Source organism: Cimex lectularius, unplaced genomic scaffold, assembly GCF_000648675.2.
Source record: "Cimex lectularius strain Harlan isolate CLEC.00 unplaced genomic scaffold, Clec_2.1 scaffold80, whole genome shotgun sequence".
NCBI lineage: Eukaryota > Metazoa > Arthropoda > Insecta > Hemiptera > Cimicidae > Cimex > Cimex lectularius.
The window spans coordinates 952,673-967,821 of record NW_019392709.1 but is presented as its reverse complement, the minus strand read 5'-3'; the positions used below and the strand labels follow the sequence as shown (position 1 = coordinate 967,821).

At 34.0% G+C, this 15,149-nt stretch overlaps 1 protein-coding gene across 2 annotated transcripts; it reads left to right on the top strand.

Moving 5' to 3' along the window:
- Window positions 1–80: 80 nt before the first annotated feature.
- Window positions 81–10,465, top strand: LOC106673968 (thioredoxin domain-containing protein 11-like). 2 transcript variants are annotated; one of them, XM_014406379.2, is made up of 12 exons: window positions 81–378; window positions 4,300–4,507; window positions 4,567–4,800; window positions 4,859–5,062; window positions 5,517–5,693; window positions 5,947–6,067; window positions 6,137–6,317; window positions 8,120–8,387; window positions 8,447–8,665; window positions 8,739–8,932; window positions 9,550–9,688; window positions 9,833–10,465. In XM_014406379.2, the coding sequence occupies exons 1-12, from the start codon at window positions 227–229 to the stop codon at window positions 10,094–10,096; spliced, it is 2,361 nt and encodes a 786-aa protein (XP_014261865.1). In that variant the 5' UTR covers window positions 81–226; the 3' UTR covers window positions 10,097–10,465. The 2 variants fall into 2 exon arrangements, with proteins under 2 accessions (XP_014261865.1, XP_014261864.1); XM_014406378.2 differs by having other exon boundaries at window positions 9,821–10,465.
- The last annotated feature ends 4,684 nt before the right edge of the window (window positions 10,466–15,149 follow it).

The following is a 15,149-nucleotide window of genomic DNA, read 5'->3' as shown; positions in this document are numbered from 1 at the left end:
CTTTCTGTGTACGTAGTTTTGAATATTTGAAATTGAGTGATAAAAGGGTGTTACATGTTTTAACCTCAGTCCCAGGTTACCCTCACAAGATCAGCACAGACGACCACACGTCACACTTGTTAGTTGTTTCTGGCAAATTGTTTATGTTTTTTATCATAAAATCAATCAGAGATGCTGCGATAGGCCTTGCATTAATGGCTAATAATATAATTAATGACGTGGAGTGATGACACGGAGTTCGGAAAAGACACTCGAAGAGAATGATGACGTTAATGCAAACAATAAAGTTCATAAGCTGTCAACAATGTTTATCGTGTGCCGGGCAATTTTTTTCATATTTGCAGCAATATTCGCTGCTTATGCATCAATCCTTCATTCGTGAGTATTTACAGACATCATTTTTTTTATTATATCTGTAATTTTTTTTTTTTTTTGAAAATAGGCCTAGATAAGTTTTATCCAAGATTCTTAACTAGACTAACATATAGTTTTAATTTTTATTCAATCATTTTCATTTTACATCCACAATTACATGAAATAATAATGCACAATAGAAATATTCATATTTTTTTAAGTATTTGATTGTATATGAATTATAAAAATGATTTCTGTTTCCTTCCTTACAAAATTCAGATGAGGATTATAGTTATTTATAAAGTAGAATCATATAACGCAGAAGTCGCTGATGAATAAATAAGAGTTTAGTTATAAAATGATTGATAAACACTCAAAATCATTGTTAAATTACTATTGATTTATGATTAAATGAGACATTAGAATTTCAATGTCACTTAGAGCTAAACCATCCATCTTCCCGGTTGGTGATCTGTCATCATCCACTTCAAAAACGACCTGATAAATATAACATTTTTTTTAATTCACTATTTTACATAATCAAATATTTAAATGATTTAATTTATTACTACTAGCCAGAGGAAGAAAGAATATTAATTATCCACCCGTTTTAATTATTTCTGTATAATAGCTATTCCTACCGTCCCGTTGATACCATTTGCCCAATAGCGAAAGTACACAAATCTATTATTTATGATGAGATATTTCCACTTGAGACTGAGATTATTATCCCGCAACATTATGGGTTTGTAAAAAATAAAGTCAGTATCCATCAAACTTTCCTGGTCACTGGCATCTGAAAAAAAAAAATCTACACAGCAATCAATGATTATTCAGAAATCGTGAGATGCGGTCTGGTGTGATGTAGGTTTCAGAAAAGCATTTTCTTTATCGTGCCAATGTTTCGATCTTTATTGAGATCATCTTCAGGGCTCAAAGTGTTTGTCTTCTGTGTAATTGTGCCATTCTTGCGTGTCGTGTCGAGTGTGCCATTCTTGTGTGTCGTGTTGAGCTAAACATAAAACAGCAATATCTCACTGGCACTTTCGACACAACACACAAGAATGGCACACTCGACACGACACGCAAGAATGGCACAATTACACAGGAGACAAACACTTTGAGCCCTGAAGATGATCTCAATAAAGATCGAAACGTAGGCACGATAAAGAAAATGTTTTTCTGAAACCTACATCATACCAGACCGCATCTCACGATTTCTAAATATATATTTTTTATATTCGATCAAAGTATTTCTACTCACTCAATGTGTTTGTTTTCTGCGTAAGCGTGCCATTCTTGTGTGTCGTGTTGAGAGTGCCAGTGAGATATTGCTGTTTTATGTTTAGCTCAACACGACACACAAGAATGGCACACTTACGCAGAAAACAAACACTTTGAGTGAGTAGAAATACTTTGATTGAATATAAAAAATATATTTTTTTGCATTGTATAAATTCACTTGTTTCCACATCCTACATGTTTTTGTTAAATTTAAACAATGTTTGTAAATCCCAGGCCCTGAAGATGATCTCAATAAAGATCGAAACGTTGGCACGATAAAGAAAATGCTTTTCTGAAACCTACATCACACCAGACCACATCTCACGATTTCTGAATAATCATCGATTACGGTCACTAATCACCATACACAGCAATCAGTGATGATCCCATTTTGTAGATTGTGCATTGAGGGGGGTAAATGATTAATATTATTCTTCCAATTCACTATACTAAATGAACTACTCCTCAGAAAGGAGGTCGCAACTCCATTTCCTTGAGTTCTTATGGGATTTTGGGGATGGTTTCTGTTGGACAAGGCTTGGGCGAGACTATTGGGGTGATAGGAGAATTATTTTGGAACTTGGTAAATTTTTGGGGATTAAATCTTGGATGAATGTGATTTTAAAGTCAATGTGGAGGTAGTATTAGAGACAATACAGAGAAGTTATAAGTGATCTGAGGACTTTACATTGAAAGAAGTGGAGATATGGTTTAGCGATTCCCCACAATTCTATTTCTTATGACCAAATCGGTTGTAGTAGTGTTTGATAAATTGTAAGGATTATTTAAAGATCGCGAGATGTGGTCTGCTGTGTTGTAGGTTTAAAAAAACATTTTTTATATCGTGCCAAAATTACTAGACCACATCTCACAATATCTAAATAATAATTACTTAACGTTCACTAAATATTACACATAAACTGTAAATTTGTTTTTCAACGATAGTTTGTATTGTCGTCGTAAAAGTTTGTAAAGTAAACCATAAGATCTGCTTAAGTCTTGTCATTTCAGTCCCATATGCTGAGTCTAGGTGGAACCCAAGGTAGCATAGATTTTGGGATAGGAATGTTGTTGTAGTATATTGTGAGAGGAGTTTTGTTTCAGAGTGGAAATGTGACATGGGCACTCTTGCTTTAGTTTTGGAGTTTGAAGCTAGTACAACTGTCATCGGCAAAAGATGCAAGTAGGATGGTAATTTTAGTAGGAACATCTGCAGTACAAAAAATATAGAGGTATGATCCGTGCACACTGCCCTGCAATGAGAGTTACTCTGCAACGAGAGAGAGCAGTATTTAGTGTAATTCTTGTCAGACTTGAACGAACCACTCTGTTATTTCAGAGAAAGGTATTGGGAAGGACATGCTTTAATTTGTCCAAATAACCTTGTGCCACACTTGGTCAAACGCTTGTGTGACATTGAGAAAGGCCCCCATACAATATTTTTTTCGCTCGAGTCTACAATGCAAAACACTTGCTGGATGTGGAATGATGGGACGAAAGCAAAACTGATGATCTGGGAGAAGGTTGGAGGAGTTAAATTTGATCAAGTGTCTTTTAAGGGGAATTTTTTCAAATAGTTTGGACATGATGGAAAGTAAGCAGATTAGGTGACATGACGAAACTTTTTGCATTGGTTTGTCAGGTTTTGGGAAGAGGATGATGTTCGAATATTTCCAAAGTAAGGGAATTAGGAAGGTACAATAAGTAAGAAGGCTTCAGTGGCTGGCAAGCAAAACCCCCACTTTCTGGTATCCATCATGATCACCGATCTTTTAATCTATCAAAAACATATTCTACATGCATTTGATAAACATTGTTATGTAATTAATTAAGGTTTTGGTTGGGATAAAAAAGTCAGTGTCACAAGCGGGATTCGAACCCACGACCTTAGGCTAAATATGCCGCTGCTCTGCCACTTGAGCATCGTGACTTCGATCCACTTGGACACTAACTTCCCATCTCAACCCCACCTTTTGAATTTTCCCTCCTTTCTGCCATTTTTCAATTAATTAATTGAAGAGAATTTATTTGGTCAAGTGGACCACGAAACCTAATAAATTGTTATATAAGTAATTTCTGACATACTGGAGGGCATAATGTCCTACTAGTCAAATGTTGTGGACTAGTGGTCATACCACTTTATGGCTCTTCTATTTACTATTTTCAATTAGTAGACCATGGGCTGTGCCGGGATTTGTAACCACTCAGCCGCCGAGGACATTTTTATGTACATTCAATTCACACTGATGTTGCGGTCAATCATGATATTTCAGTTGTGAAGCTGGGGAAACATGGTTTTGGTGGGTCTTCTCTGTTGGTTTCACTCTTATTTGGAAATAGGTTTGATGAAAGTTAATTTTTCTGAATGTTTTAAATTATCACTTACTTCAGGAGTTCCTCAGGGATCTCAATTAAGGCCTCTTGTTTCTTGTTTTCACAAATGACGTTTACACTACGCTTCATGATATCAATTTCAAAGGTACTTTCTCAACAACTGTTTATGTTTACCATTTGTCACCCCTAACCAACCAGAAAAGTTCATGCGGGTTTAATGATTGTGCAGAGTTATTAAGATCATAGAAACAGATGTAAAAAAAACCTCTTAATAACAACTGTACGTTGCCTAAAAACAAATTATTTGTATTTTTATTTTATTTCCAGGAACCAAAAGACTCAAAGAGGATCTCCCGCAGAACCTTTTTTCGATCACCCAAATATTCGAGATTTTTATCAAGGCAGTTTGTCCGAGCTGATGCATGAAATTACACATGTTGATTTTTCTTTTGTCATGTTTTATGCCCCTTGGGACGCCGACTGCCAAGATGTAAAACAGGAATTTATTAAAGTTTCTGAGTTTTATTCAAACAAGGTAAAACCATGTAAATTTGAAATATTTTTTTAATCTCACATGACGAATCAACTTTTCAGGTTTATTTTGCTGCTATGAACTGCTGGGAACCGGGCAGTGAATGCCAGTTGACATTCAAAGATGTAGTGTACCATTTTCCACAGTTGGTATTATACATCGGATCTCACAAAGCAGCCGAATATAAAGGAATTCAAACAGCCGATCACATCATAAGATTTATTCATTCGGTTATACACCCGATTACGAGGATAGAATCGGTGCCAGAGCTTTGGCACCTTAGATATCTACACGATGTATATTTTTTTATACACGGGTTTCTTATTTTCTGTACTGTAAATCCTCAATTTATAGGTGGTTTTGGTTGGTCACTTTAACTTCAAAGGTATCATCGGGGGAAATGCATACAAAGTATTATACGACACTTCTCTAAGGCTCGCAACTCACGATCATGAAAGACACATAGCAGTCGCTGTTTTTACCAATACCAAAGAAAATGACGCCCTTGATGTGGATGAATCGCCATCATTAGTTTTATACTTATGGAATAAGAGAGTGGTAAAAAAAAAAAATAGTAACATTACATACAAATAATTAAGGTTTTTAGTTGAGATAAAAAAGTCAATGGCATGAGTGGGATTCGAACCCACGATCTTCGGCTAAATACGCCGCTACTACCACAGATGGAGAGTTAGTGTCCGAGTGGATCGAGGTCACGATAGCTCAAGTGGTAGAGCAGCGGCGTATCTAGCCGAAGATCGTGGGTTCGAAACCCGCTCATGCCATTGACTTTTTTATCTCAACTAAAAACCTTAATTAATTGTAATATATTAATCGGTCAAGCGGACCACGAAATTAGTGAATTTAAAGAATTATATACAATTTTTTTTAGTAATCATAATTACCTTTATTTCATCACTTTTACTTCACCTCAATTTATTATAATTCTAAAGTGGAGATTGCATTAAAGTGTAATTATCCATTTAACTGACTAATACCTTTTTTTTTACAGAAATATAAAGGACCTATAAATGCTCTATCAGTACACAAATGGGTTCTGCAGCACACAGAAAATGACATGTCTGAGTTAAACTCTAATACCATCCTTCCTCATATCAAAAAAGGTCCTGTGATGGTCATGTTTACACCCAGAAATCCGCTATCAACCATTATTCCTTATTACCATTTGGTAAAAATCTCTTTATTAATAATTAGGCTATTGTGAGATATGTTGTTTAATTATTACAAGACTATCAGAGATACAGTATGGATTTAATTATTACATGTTTTATAGTTGAAGAAACACCATATTAAACATAACAAATAAATTCAGAAAATTTCCAAAAATTTAGAAATTTTCTGACAGATTTTTTGTATAAATTATATAGGTAAAGTTTATTGATTTGATACGTTTCATATTGTTATTCTCATTTTTATGGTAGTTGAGGCGTGTGGCAATGAATTTTAACTATTGTACTAATGGCACAAGTTCTGATCCGGAAGACGACTTTTTTACATATGTACTTAAGTTTGGATCGTTATATCATGCTGGATATGAAGAAGGTGAAATTAAATGTTAACAGTAACAGATCATAACGCTGAAACAAGGTTTACATTTAGTATATTTTCTAGAATTGATTAAAGCTGATAAACTAGAAAGAGAGGAATGTTCAAGATTTCTGAAAAAGAGGAGAATGCAGACCCAATGTATCACACCACATCAAAAATGGCACAATATGACATGCCAGAATTCAGTTGGCTTTTGCCCCAGTGTGAAGTTTTTCAAATATTCTGAATCTTTGCCATATAACAGGTAATTATAAAATAAATAATTGGTTATTGATATGGGAAATTAAACAAACACGGTGTATTTAATTTCGAATGTTTGAATATGTATATAATTTGTTGAAGTCGTGAGGAGCAGTCAAGAATGATGTTTCGACCTTTATTCGGGTCATCTTCACGACATAAAGTGTCGTGCTATTCTTGTGGTTTAATGTTGGTTTTGTGTGAAAGTATGGCCAAAACATCAACAAAAAAATGAAAAAAGGTGTTTTTCTAAACTACCATATTCTTGACCGCTCCTCACGACCTCAACAAATTATGAAACAATAGGTCACTAAGAAACACAAGTATGTATATAATTTTAAAAAGTTGACATCGTCTACTTTCTAGAAATGATAAATGATGGAGTGAGAGTGGTGTTCAATCCTTTTTAAAAAGATAGTTCCTACTCACAGTAAGTTTTGCTCGGATTTCGAGCCCTTTAGCTCATCATCAGGTTGAAGGACTTCTAAAATCACGTCTCTCGACATGACTTGCCAAAGTGAACCCGCTGAGACCTCCGCACTTTGTGCTGAAATATTCATGGATAATTTCGAAAAAAACCTTTTCAAATCAAAGAACAAATTAATTAAATCTGTTCATTTCTGGAAACGCTATGTAGACGATATTTTATGCATATGGTCGGGAACATTAGAGGATCTCAAAGAATTCCTCCAACTAATTAATTCTCTACACCGTAATATAAATTTTACATTGGAAATTAACAAAGATGGTTGTTTGAACTTTTCAGACCTAAAATTGTCCATAATAAACAACCTACTAGAAATAGACGTATGTAGAAACCCCACAACTACAGACACTATGATACCAGCGGATTCTTCCTACCCATGGTCCCAAAAGGCTGCTGGTTTCATTTGGCTCATACAACGGATGTTAAAACTTCCATTAACATCTGCTAACTATAAAAAAAAAATTAGCAACTATTAAAACCTTAGCAAAAAATGGGTATCAAGAAATATTTATTGATAGGTTGAGATGGGAAGTTAGTGTCAAAGTGGATGGAGGTCACGATAGCTCAATTGGTAGAGCAGCGGCATATCAAGCCGAAGATCGTGGGTTCGAATCCCGCTCGTGCCATTGATTTTTTTTTATCTCAACTGAAAACCTTAATTAATTGTAATATATTAATTGGTCAAGCAGACCACGAAACTAGTGAATTGAATAAGTTTAAAATGAAGTAAACCTTCACTAAAGCTCTCCGTAGCCATTTCATTTGTCGTTGAGAATCCAATCCGATTACACGACATTTGAAAAATGTCAAAAAGGAGGGAAAATTCAAAAGGTGTGGTTGAAATGGGCAGTTGATGTCCGAGTGGATCGAGGTCACGATAGCTCAAGTGGTAGAGCAGCGGCGTATCAAGCCGAAGGTCGTGGGTTCGAATCCCGCTCGTGCCATTGACTTTTTTTATCTCAACTGAAAACCTTAATTAATTAATTTTTAAGATGTTTATACTATTTTAATAAATAAAATCATTATTTGAGGATGCCGAAATGTCAGAAGACTAATTCTATTTAGAACCACTTTCAACCCAAAGGCCTAAAAATATATGTCAACATTTTTAAAAATTTGTCTAAAAAAATTCTGTGGGTGCAGGCAAAGTAGTCACATCATGAGCACTAGAATGTTTCAAAAATAAATTAACGATAGATGTAGATGTTGTATATACTTTAACACCCTTACCAGCCAAAGGGCATTGTTGAAGCATGTTCGATATCTGAATTAATACATCCCTGGAATAATCCATGTATAATTAAGTTATATATTTCCAGGTTGAAAAAATGGACACTATATGGGGCACCAGAACAATTAATGGAGGCCGCAAAAGTAGAAAAGTGTACTTTGTTAGAGAGGACTCCGTTACCTTTAGTGCCTAAATTTTTAAAAAATCCCTTAGAGACTTTAAGTTCATGTAAAATTAATTCCTCATTTTCATTTATCGCATTGGACAGCCATGAGTATTCCCATCTTGCAAACGGATTAGGAATTCAACTAAAGAAAATGAGACATCGAACCTCCGTTGTGATTTTTGATGATGAGGTGAATCATTGTTGAAATATTAATGCATGTTAAGCTAATGACATATTTTATTCCAACAGGAAGTTCTTAAAATCAATAGTAATGAAGTAACTGAAACCAGTGTCGCGAACATGTTAAGTAGGTTCTTGTCGGGTGAAAGAGAAAAAGGATTGCGTTCTATGAAAGATTCTGTTAATTTTCATAACAGTGTGAAAGATCACCAAAAAGATGTCACTTCTGTTTCAATAATGGAATTAAATACACTTTCTTTCAGCGATGTAGTTTTGAATAGTACGCAGGTATATTTGTATTGTACATATGTAATTACATATCTTTAAAAAAACACAGTTTAATAATTATTTATTTATTTAGAATGTTGTAGTACTTTTTCATTCACCATATTGTTCATTTTGTCTTGGAATTTCTAATCTCTTTCTCACTATTGCCTACTTGCTGAGAAATATAAGAGATATAACATTTGCCAGGATTGATGGTGAACTAAATGACTTGCCATGGGAATTCACGATGCATTCTTATCCTAGTATTCTGTTCTTTCCATCGAAAAGGTAATTTTGTAAATGTATATTTAAAAAAATCTGACTTGTGCCAAGTTTATTTAAAATTGATTGAAAGCAGCATGTACATTTATCTTGAAATAAATTTTAATTTTGTCATGTTCAACTGTTTATCATTATGTGAAGTAAAGCTCTATTTGCATGCAACATTACATTATAATTAATTCTTAAAACTACCAAAACATACCAAATATACTCAATGACAAAAAACCAGACACTCGTATTTTGTTGTTTATTTCAAATGGTATGTATTTTTATTGTAATATTAATTAAACACTTACGATTTGTAATACGATTTATCAGTGTTTGTTTTTCTTTCAAACCATCATAATTTTTTTCTTTTTTCCCTCATGAATTTCTGATCTTGTTCAACTTGATTTTCATTGAAATAAGTTTGTTGTAATTCCCATAAACTACATACAGTTGGACATAAACCATAAAATATGTCCATACACCTGTTCATTATTTTTTATTTTATTTTTAGTTATGATTATCAACTTTTAATTTCTGTATTTTGTCATTTTTTTCTTTTTTTTTTTTGGTACTAGTTTTACCTATAATAGAAAGTAGATATTTGTTTATTAATAAAAACATTTTTTTTTCTTCAGAAAATCAGACAGCCGATTATTTCCAACGTCTTCTCCATTAAATTTACATAGTCTGTCGAGTTTCATTTTGTCAAATTTGAAAATCCATGAACGGATTTCAATAATGCTCGCTTTATGTTCTCGTTGGAATAACAATCCTGTAAGTCTTCCTATTGAAATATAATTTAGTTTATAATCGGTAATAGTAAATATAAGAATAAATAGAACTATTTGATTTTGTATTGTTTAATAAATATATATATACACATAGGTGTTTGTCTTTATTTTTCAGTATGTTTCACAGGAGGCCGAGATGTGCATTCAAGACGTCCGTACAAGTCTTATAGACGGTGTATCACAAAAATTGGCTCAATACAGATCTACACTTATTAAGTTGAAGTACAGTACGTCACATGATTGCAAGTATCACCTCAGACAAAAGCAAAGGCGGCTGTTAAAAATTTTGGAGTTTCTCAAAGTTGCTCTTTTGCATTTACCTAGAATACAAGATATTCAGTTTTCTGTGATTTTTTTAGACGACTTGAAAAGTAAATTGACTTTAAGTTAGTTTGTTATTTTATTTTATTATTTTTTTTAAGGGTAAAAAGTTAATGTTGGGAAATGCGCAATCGAATAGAGTTAACGGTAATTCTCAATTATGTTTTTATTGCATAAGGTACTGCCAATTTGGCAATCCATGTTTGTAAATACGAGAAAAATAAAATTGCGCATCTTTAAATAATAGTTTATAAGTTCATAATTTGGTATATTTTTATATCATTTCAGTGTTACGTTCACCATAACCTTGTGTGTATTATTGTTATCATGTCGGGTGTACTGATAAATCTGTGATATCAATTCAAAAGTCTCGTTTATACCTTAATATGTATTGTATATAGGAAATGTATAATATATATATGTTAAATTTTGTTCTAAATTTATTTTATTATTGTTATTCCTGAAATTTAATCGTGGGGTTGCAAGATGTACTTTCGTGTGTAGGTTATGTTTTAATAGAATTGGGCATAATTGTGTACCTCTTCTTTCCTTGATGTTACCGTGCAAAATATAAAATCAAATAAAGTGGGATATTGTAAGAATGGTGGAACTTTGTCTTTTGACCACTTCTGGCTTGACAGGTCAAAGATAATTAGATCAGGGTAGTAAAGAACAACCAAACAACAGGTTCACCCTGTGGTAAAAAAAAAAAAAAAAGGGGGGTTGGTCAATTTTAAGAAGCCAATAAGGTTTTATATTTTGTTACTGTAATATGATAGAATATGAGTAAGATTGCCAGATATGTACATGCCTCGAGAATCACCCACCCCGGGTTTTTGGCAGTCCGGGGTCGGACCTCCTCCTTATCCTTCCAGCCACTGAGGTTTTTTCCTATCAACAGCCAGGACATTTACTTAATTATTTCCTAAATCGAAACCCAATCACACTTACAAACAACCTTTCTTATTTACATAACATTCCGTCAGCGTAGTAAGGGTACTCGTATTCCTCCGTTACATTTATATAACTTGATCCTCAATTCGGTACACAATTCTGTCATTGGCCCTCTTACACTGCACATTCACACTAATAAATACACACTCTCTATCAGTACTATATGCAATAAAACAACCTTGTTTCTTCCAAGAATCTGAACAGGTGACCTAGATGGTAGATGCTCACCTCTGTGCTCATACGCCATTTCCATATTAAATAGCAGTTCAACACGCTCTATATATGAAACTAAGGAATGCTATTAAACGCACACATTGAGCAAATTTTGTCTGCATGTTGGACACATAAGTGGGCTTTGGCCCAAAAGTCCGTGTGTCAACCCTGTATGGCCTACTCTTTATCTGTTAGACAGGTCCTCCATGGGACGGACGCTTATTGACAGTTTATACCCAAGAGATATTCTGCCGATCTAATCCACCGACCTATCTAGATATTCTACACAGTTAAAATGTACTTAATTGTTACCGAAAAAAAGGGTAAGTCAGAAAATGGCATTTCCTCTTTTACAGTCTGTGAGCAGAACCGTCCTTTTCAACTACGGTCATTTCCTTTGTGGAATATGAATTAGTAGATTGACATTGGTTCAAGAGAAGGTGTAGCATGAAATTAGATGTTCCTGGTATGGAAAGAGCTCAATTATAGAATTTTTCATTATTTTTTAACCTTGTGTTATTGTCCAGACAATAAATGGTTTTTTAAAATTGATTTATCCGCCAGTTTTCGTGTTCACAAGATTAGTATCATTTTTTGTACTCTATCATCCTGTTATTGTTGATATACATGTTTGTTTGTTTTTTTCACAAGGAAATTAATTTTGCAAAATATTATAAGCTTTCATTTCGAAAAAATTGTGTAAATTAATTGAGTATATCCATTTGTGTAAACTTCTGGATAAAGGTAATAAATATATCCTGGAGCTGGTTGATACAGAATCATGAAGAATGTGAGGTAGGAAGAAAATGATTATTGAGTGGACATGGGAAATTTAGGTAAGACAGTAATAATGGACAATCGATTTTATTATTTATTAATAAAATCATAATTTGCTTATTTGGAATCATCTTTTTGATTTTTCTTCTACTGCTACTATTCTTTGGTTCAATACGCTGCTGCTCTAACCACTTGAGCTTAAGCTCTAAGCACTTCTAATGAAGTTACGATAGCTCAAGTAATTAGAGCAGTGGCATATTGAGCTGAAGGTCGTGGGTTCGAATCCCGCTCGTGACACTAACTTCTTCGTCTCAACCAAGACCTTACATAAAAAGGAAACTCTTCTAAACTTTTAGCCTTATCCTTCAAAATTTCAGGGACAAGACTATGGAATTGCCTGGGGGGCCGCGGTAGCTGAGCGGTTAAGGCGTCAAACTCTCAGCTAGTAGATCCCGCTGTCGTGGGTTCGATCCCCGCTGTCGCCCCTGGACTTTTTCTGATGCCTAAGGGGACCGGTGGCCGCAATTGAAAGAAATTGACACGGCACTCATCAATGGAAGGAGCAGGATCAGATCTCAGCGACCCTGAATTTGGTCCCAACCCCCTTCAAAAATGGGTTTCTTCGATGGAAGAACACTGGCAATCAAGTTCACATTTGTGTTGTGAGCCCCCCCCCCCAAAAAAAAACAAAAAAAAATGGAGCCAGGGATAAAGTACAATAAGCTGTACAGCTCAGCTGCAGTGCTCAGGAGGGAACTCTCCAGTTCCTGGTATCCATTGAAAAAAAAAAAAAAATGGAATTTGCTTCCTTGGGAAGTACGTTCTGCTTCCTCACTGGCTTTTTCAGGTCCATGATATCGAGTTTTTAAAAATGGCATGAATCATCTCCTTTTCTTCCCTCTTTCTTTTATTTTTCCCGTTTCCTTTTTTTTTTTTTTTTTTTTTTCTTTTCTTTCATAATGTTGTTTCATCATTCCATTAATGTTTTAAAAGATATATCCAAATTATCTCCAGTAACTTATGACAAGGAATGCTAGTGTGTATAGTGTCAGTTGGGTTTTTTTTTTTTTTTTTTTTTGTAATAAAACAAAATAATAATGTGGTTTCATCATTCGATTATAAATAATTAATATTTAAAAATATATTATTGTCATTATTTATTTCAATTAATTAATCTTTTTCAAACTGATATTGTATTGGATCTTCTTGAGGTCATTACAGGTGAATAAAGAACATCACTATTGGGTTTCACCAAGCTTTCGGCGAATGTTCCGCCATCATCAGGGCCTAATTTATTTAAAAAACAAAATTTACATGAACAGTTACATAACAATTTTATATAAATACATTACAAAAATACAAATACATACTTAACCCAGTTGTTGGGAAAATTCAATTTATTGCAATGTTTTTTTTTTTAAGTGAAGGTGAAAAATGAATCTATATACTAAGAAAAAAAAAACCTCTACAATTGCCGTTTGAAATTAAATTATTATTAAAATATGTTGATGACCTTTATACCAAGAGCATTATACCAAGAAATGCTTAGACTGTTAAACTCCTAAAGTTTACAGTGGAGGAGGAGAACGATGGTAAACTTCCATACTTGGATTTGGTCATTGAAAGAAATGATTACAGATTAACGATCAATTGGTACAGAAAGCCCACTAGCTTTGTAGGTTCCTGGATTTCAACTCTTCCCATTCTTTCTCTCTAAAGGTGAACTGTGCCAGAAATTTGATAAACCGAGCCTTGGGCTTGAGCGACTCAAAATATCTGGAACAAAATGTAGCCAAGGTCCTAAAAATGCTAAAAACAAACCACTACCTGGTGGCACTGGCAAGTAGGCTCATTATGAATTTAAAGAAAAATATGTTCAAAGTACTGCTCTAATGGATAACATTATCCCCAACGTCATGATGGAGGGAATTGATAAACCAATTTCATTTAGATCAATCACATATGTTCCTAATGTATCCCTGAAAACCAAGAAATTGTTTAAAGATAAAATGGGGAATATTGGTATCATGTATAAATTTAAAAATAACCTTAGATGTTTGCATTCAAACCTAAAGGCGAAGGAACAAATAAGCTCACAGTCGAGTGTGATTTACAAGTTGTCATGTGCGGGTTGCCATATCCAGTATGTTGGGCAAACAAAACAAAAAGTAGAAATAAGAATGAACCAACATAGACTGGATTGTATAAATAGTAAGAAAACCACGGGATTGGCAACACATGCGACGGAAAGTGGTAATTTCTTCAAGTTGGACTCCCCTGAGATCCTGGGCAGAGAGTTGAACTTGGAGAGACGACTACTTTTGGAAAAAGTGTTCATGTTACAAAACATGTGCAATAAATTGAATTTTCCTAACAACTGGGTTAAGTATGTATTTGTATTTTTGTAATGTATTTATATAAAATTGTTTTGTAACTCTGTTCATGTAAATTTTGTTTTTTTAAATAAATTAGGCCCTGATGATGGCGGAACATTCGCCGAAAGCTTGGTGAAACCCAATAGTGATGTTCTTTATTCATCTATAATGATCTCAAGAAGATCCAATATTTTCTTATATTTTGACCTCAACAGTTAATCTTATGATTCTTCCTTCTTGAAGGTAGGATAATAGGTCATAGTTAGATATGTTATAGGAATTAAATTTTCTAAAATGGTTCAGGGTTTTTACCAGAAATTTTGACAACTTGTAGGCGGGAGAGCCTATACAGCTAACAATGGGCCTAAGTGGGTTGTTTTGTTTATGAATTTTTGGCAAACCGTATGCTCTTGGCGCAGCCCCCTTGTGGCATTTTAAGTGATATCCCTGTTAAGGGGACACAAGCCCGTCCTTTAATAAATTAGCAATTAGTATATTGTTTTTCTTTTGAATAATAGGCGTGATATCTTTTCTAGACAAAATGTAAGTATTTGTATCACCTAATAGTATTTCCATTTTGTCTTTATACTCTTTATTGTCTATGAGGACCGTCTTATTTCCTTTGTCCGATCTAGTGATTAACACATGACCTATTATCCCACCTTCAAGAAGGAAGAATCATAAGAAGATCCAATACATCACTTTAAACTACATAGGTTGATCAACGTCAACTAGTAATCTTTTTCATTTCAGCCAAGACCTTACGTAAAAAGATTAATTACTTGAAATAAGTCATTCGGATCA

Bases quoted from the DNA above. Each gene is read 5' to 3' on its own strand.
- LOC106673968 (XM_014406378.2), top strand. From the start codon at position 227: ATGACACGGAGTTCGGAAAAGACACTCGAAGAGAATGATGACGTTAAT. The intron at 5,694-5,946 runs GTAAAAATCTCT...TTTTTATGGTAG, and splicing joins TTATTCCTTATTACCATTTG to TTGAGGCGTGTGGCAATGAA. The intron at 6,318-8,119 runs GTAATTATAAAA...ATATATTTCCAG, and splicing joins GAATCTTTGCCATATAACAG to GTTGAAAAAATGGACACTAT.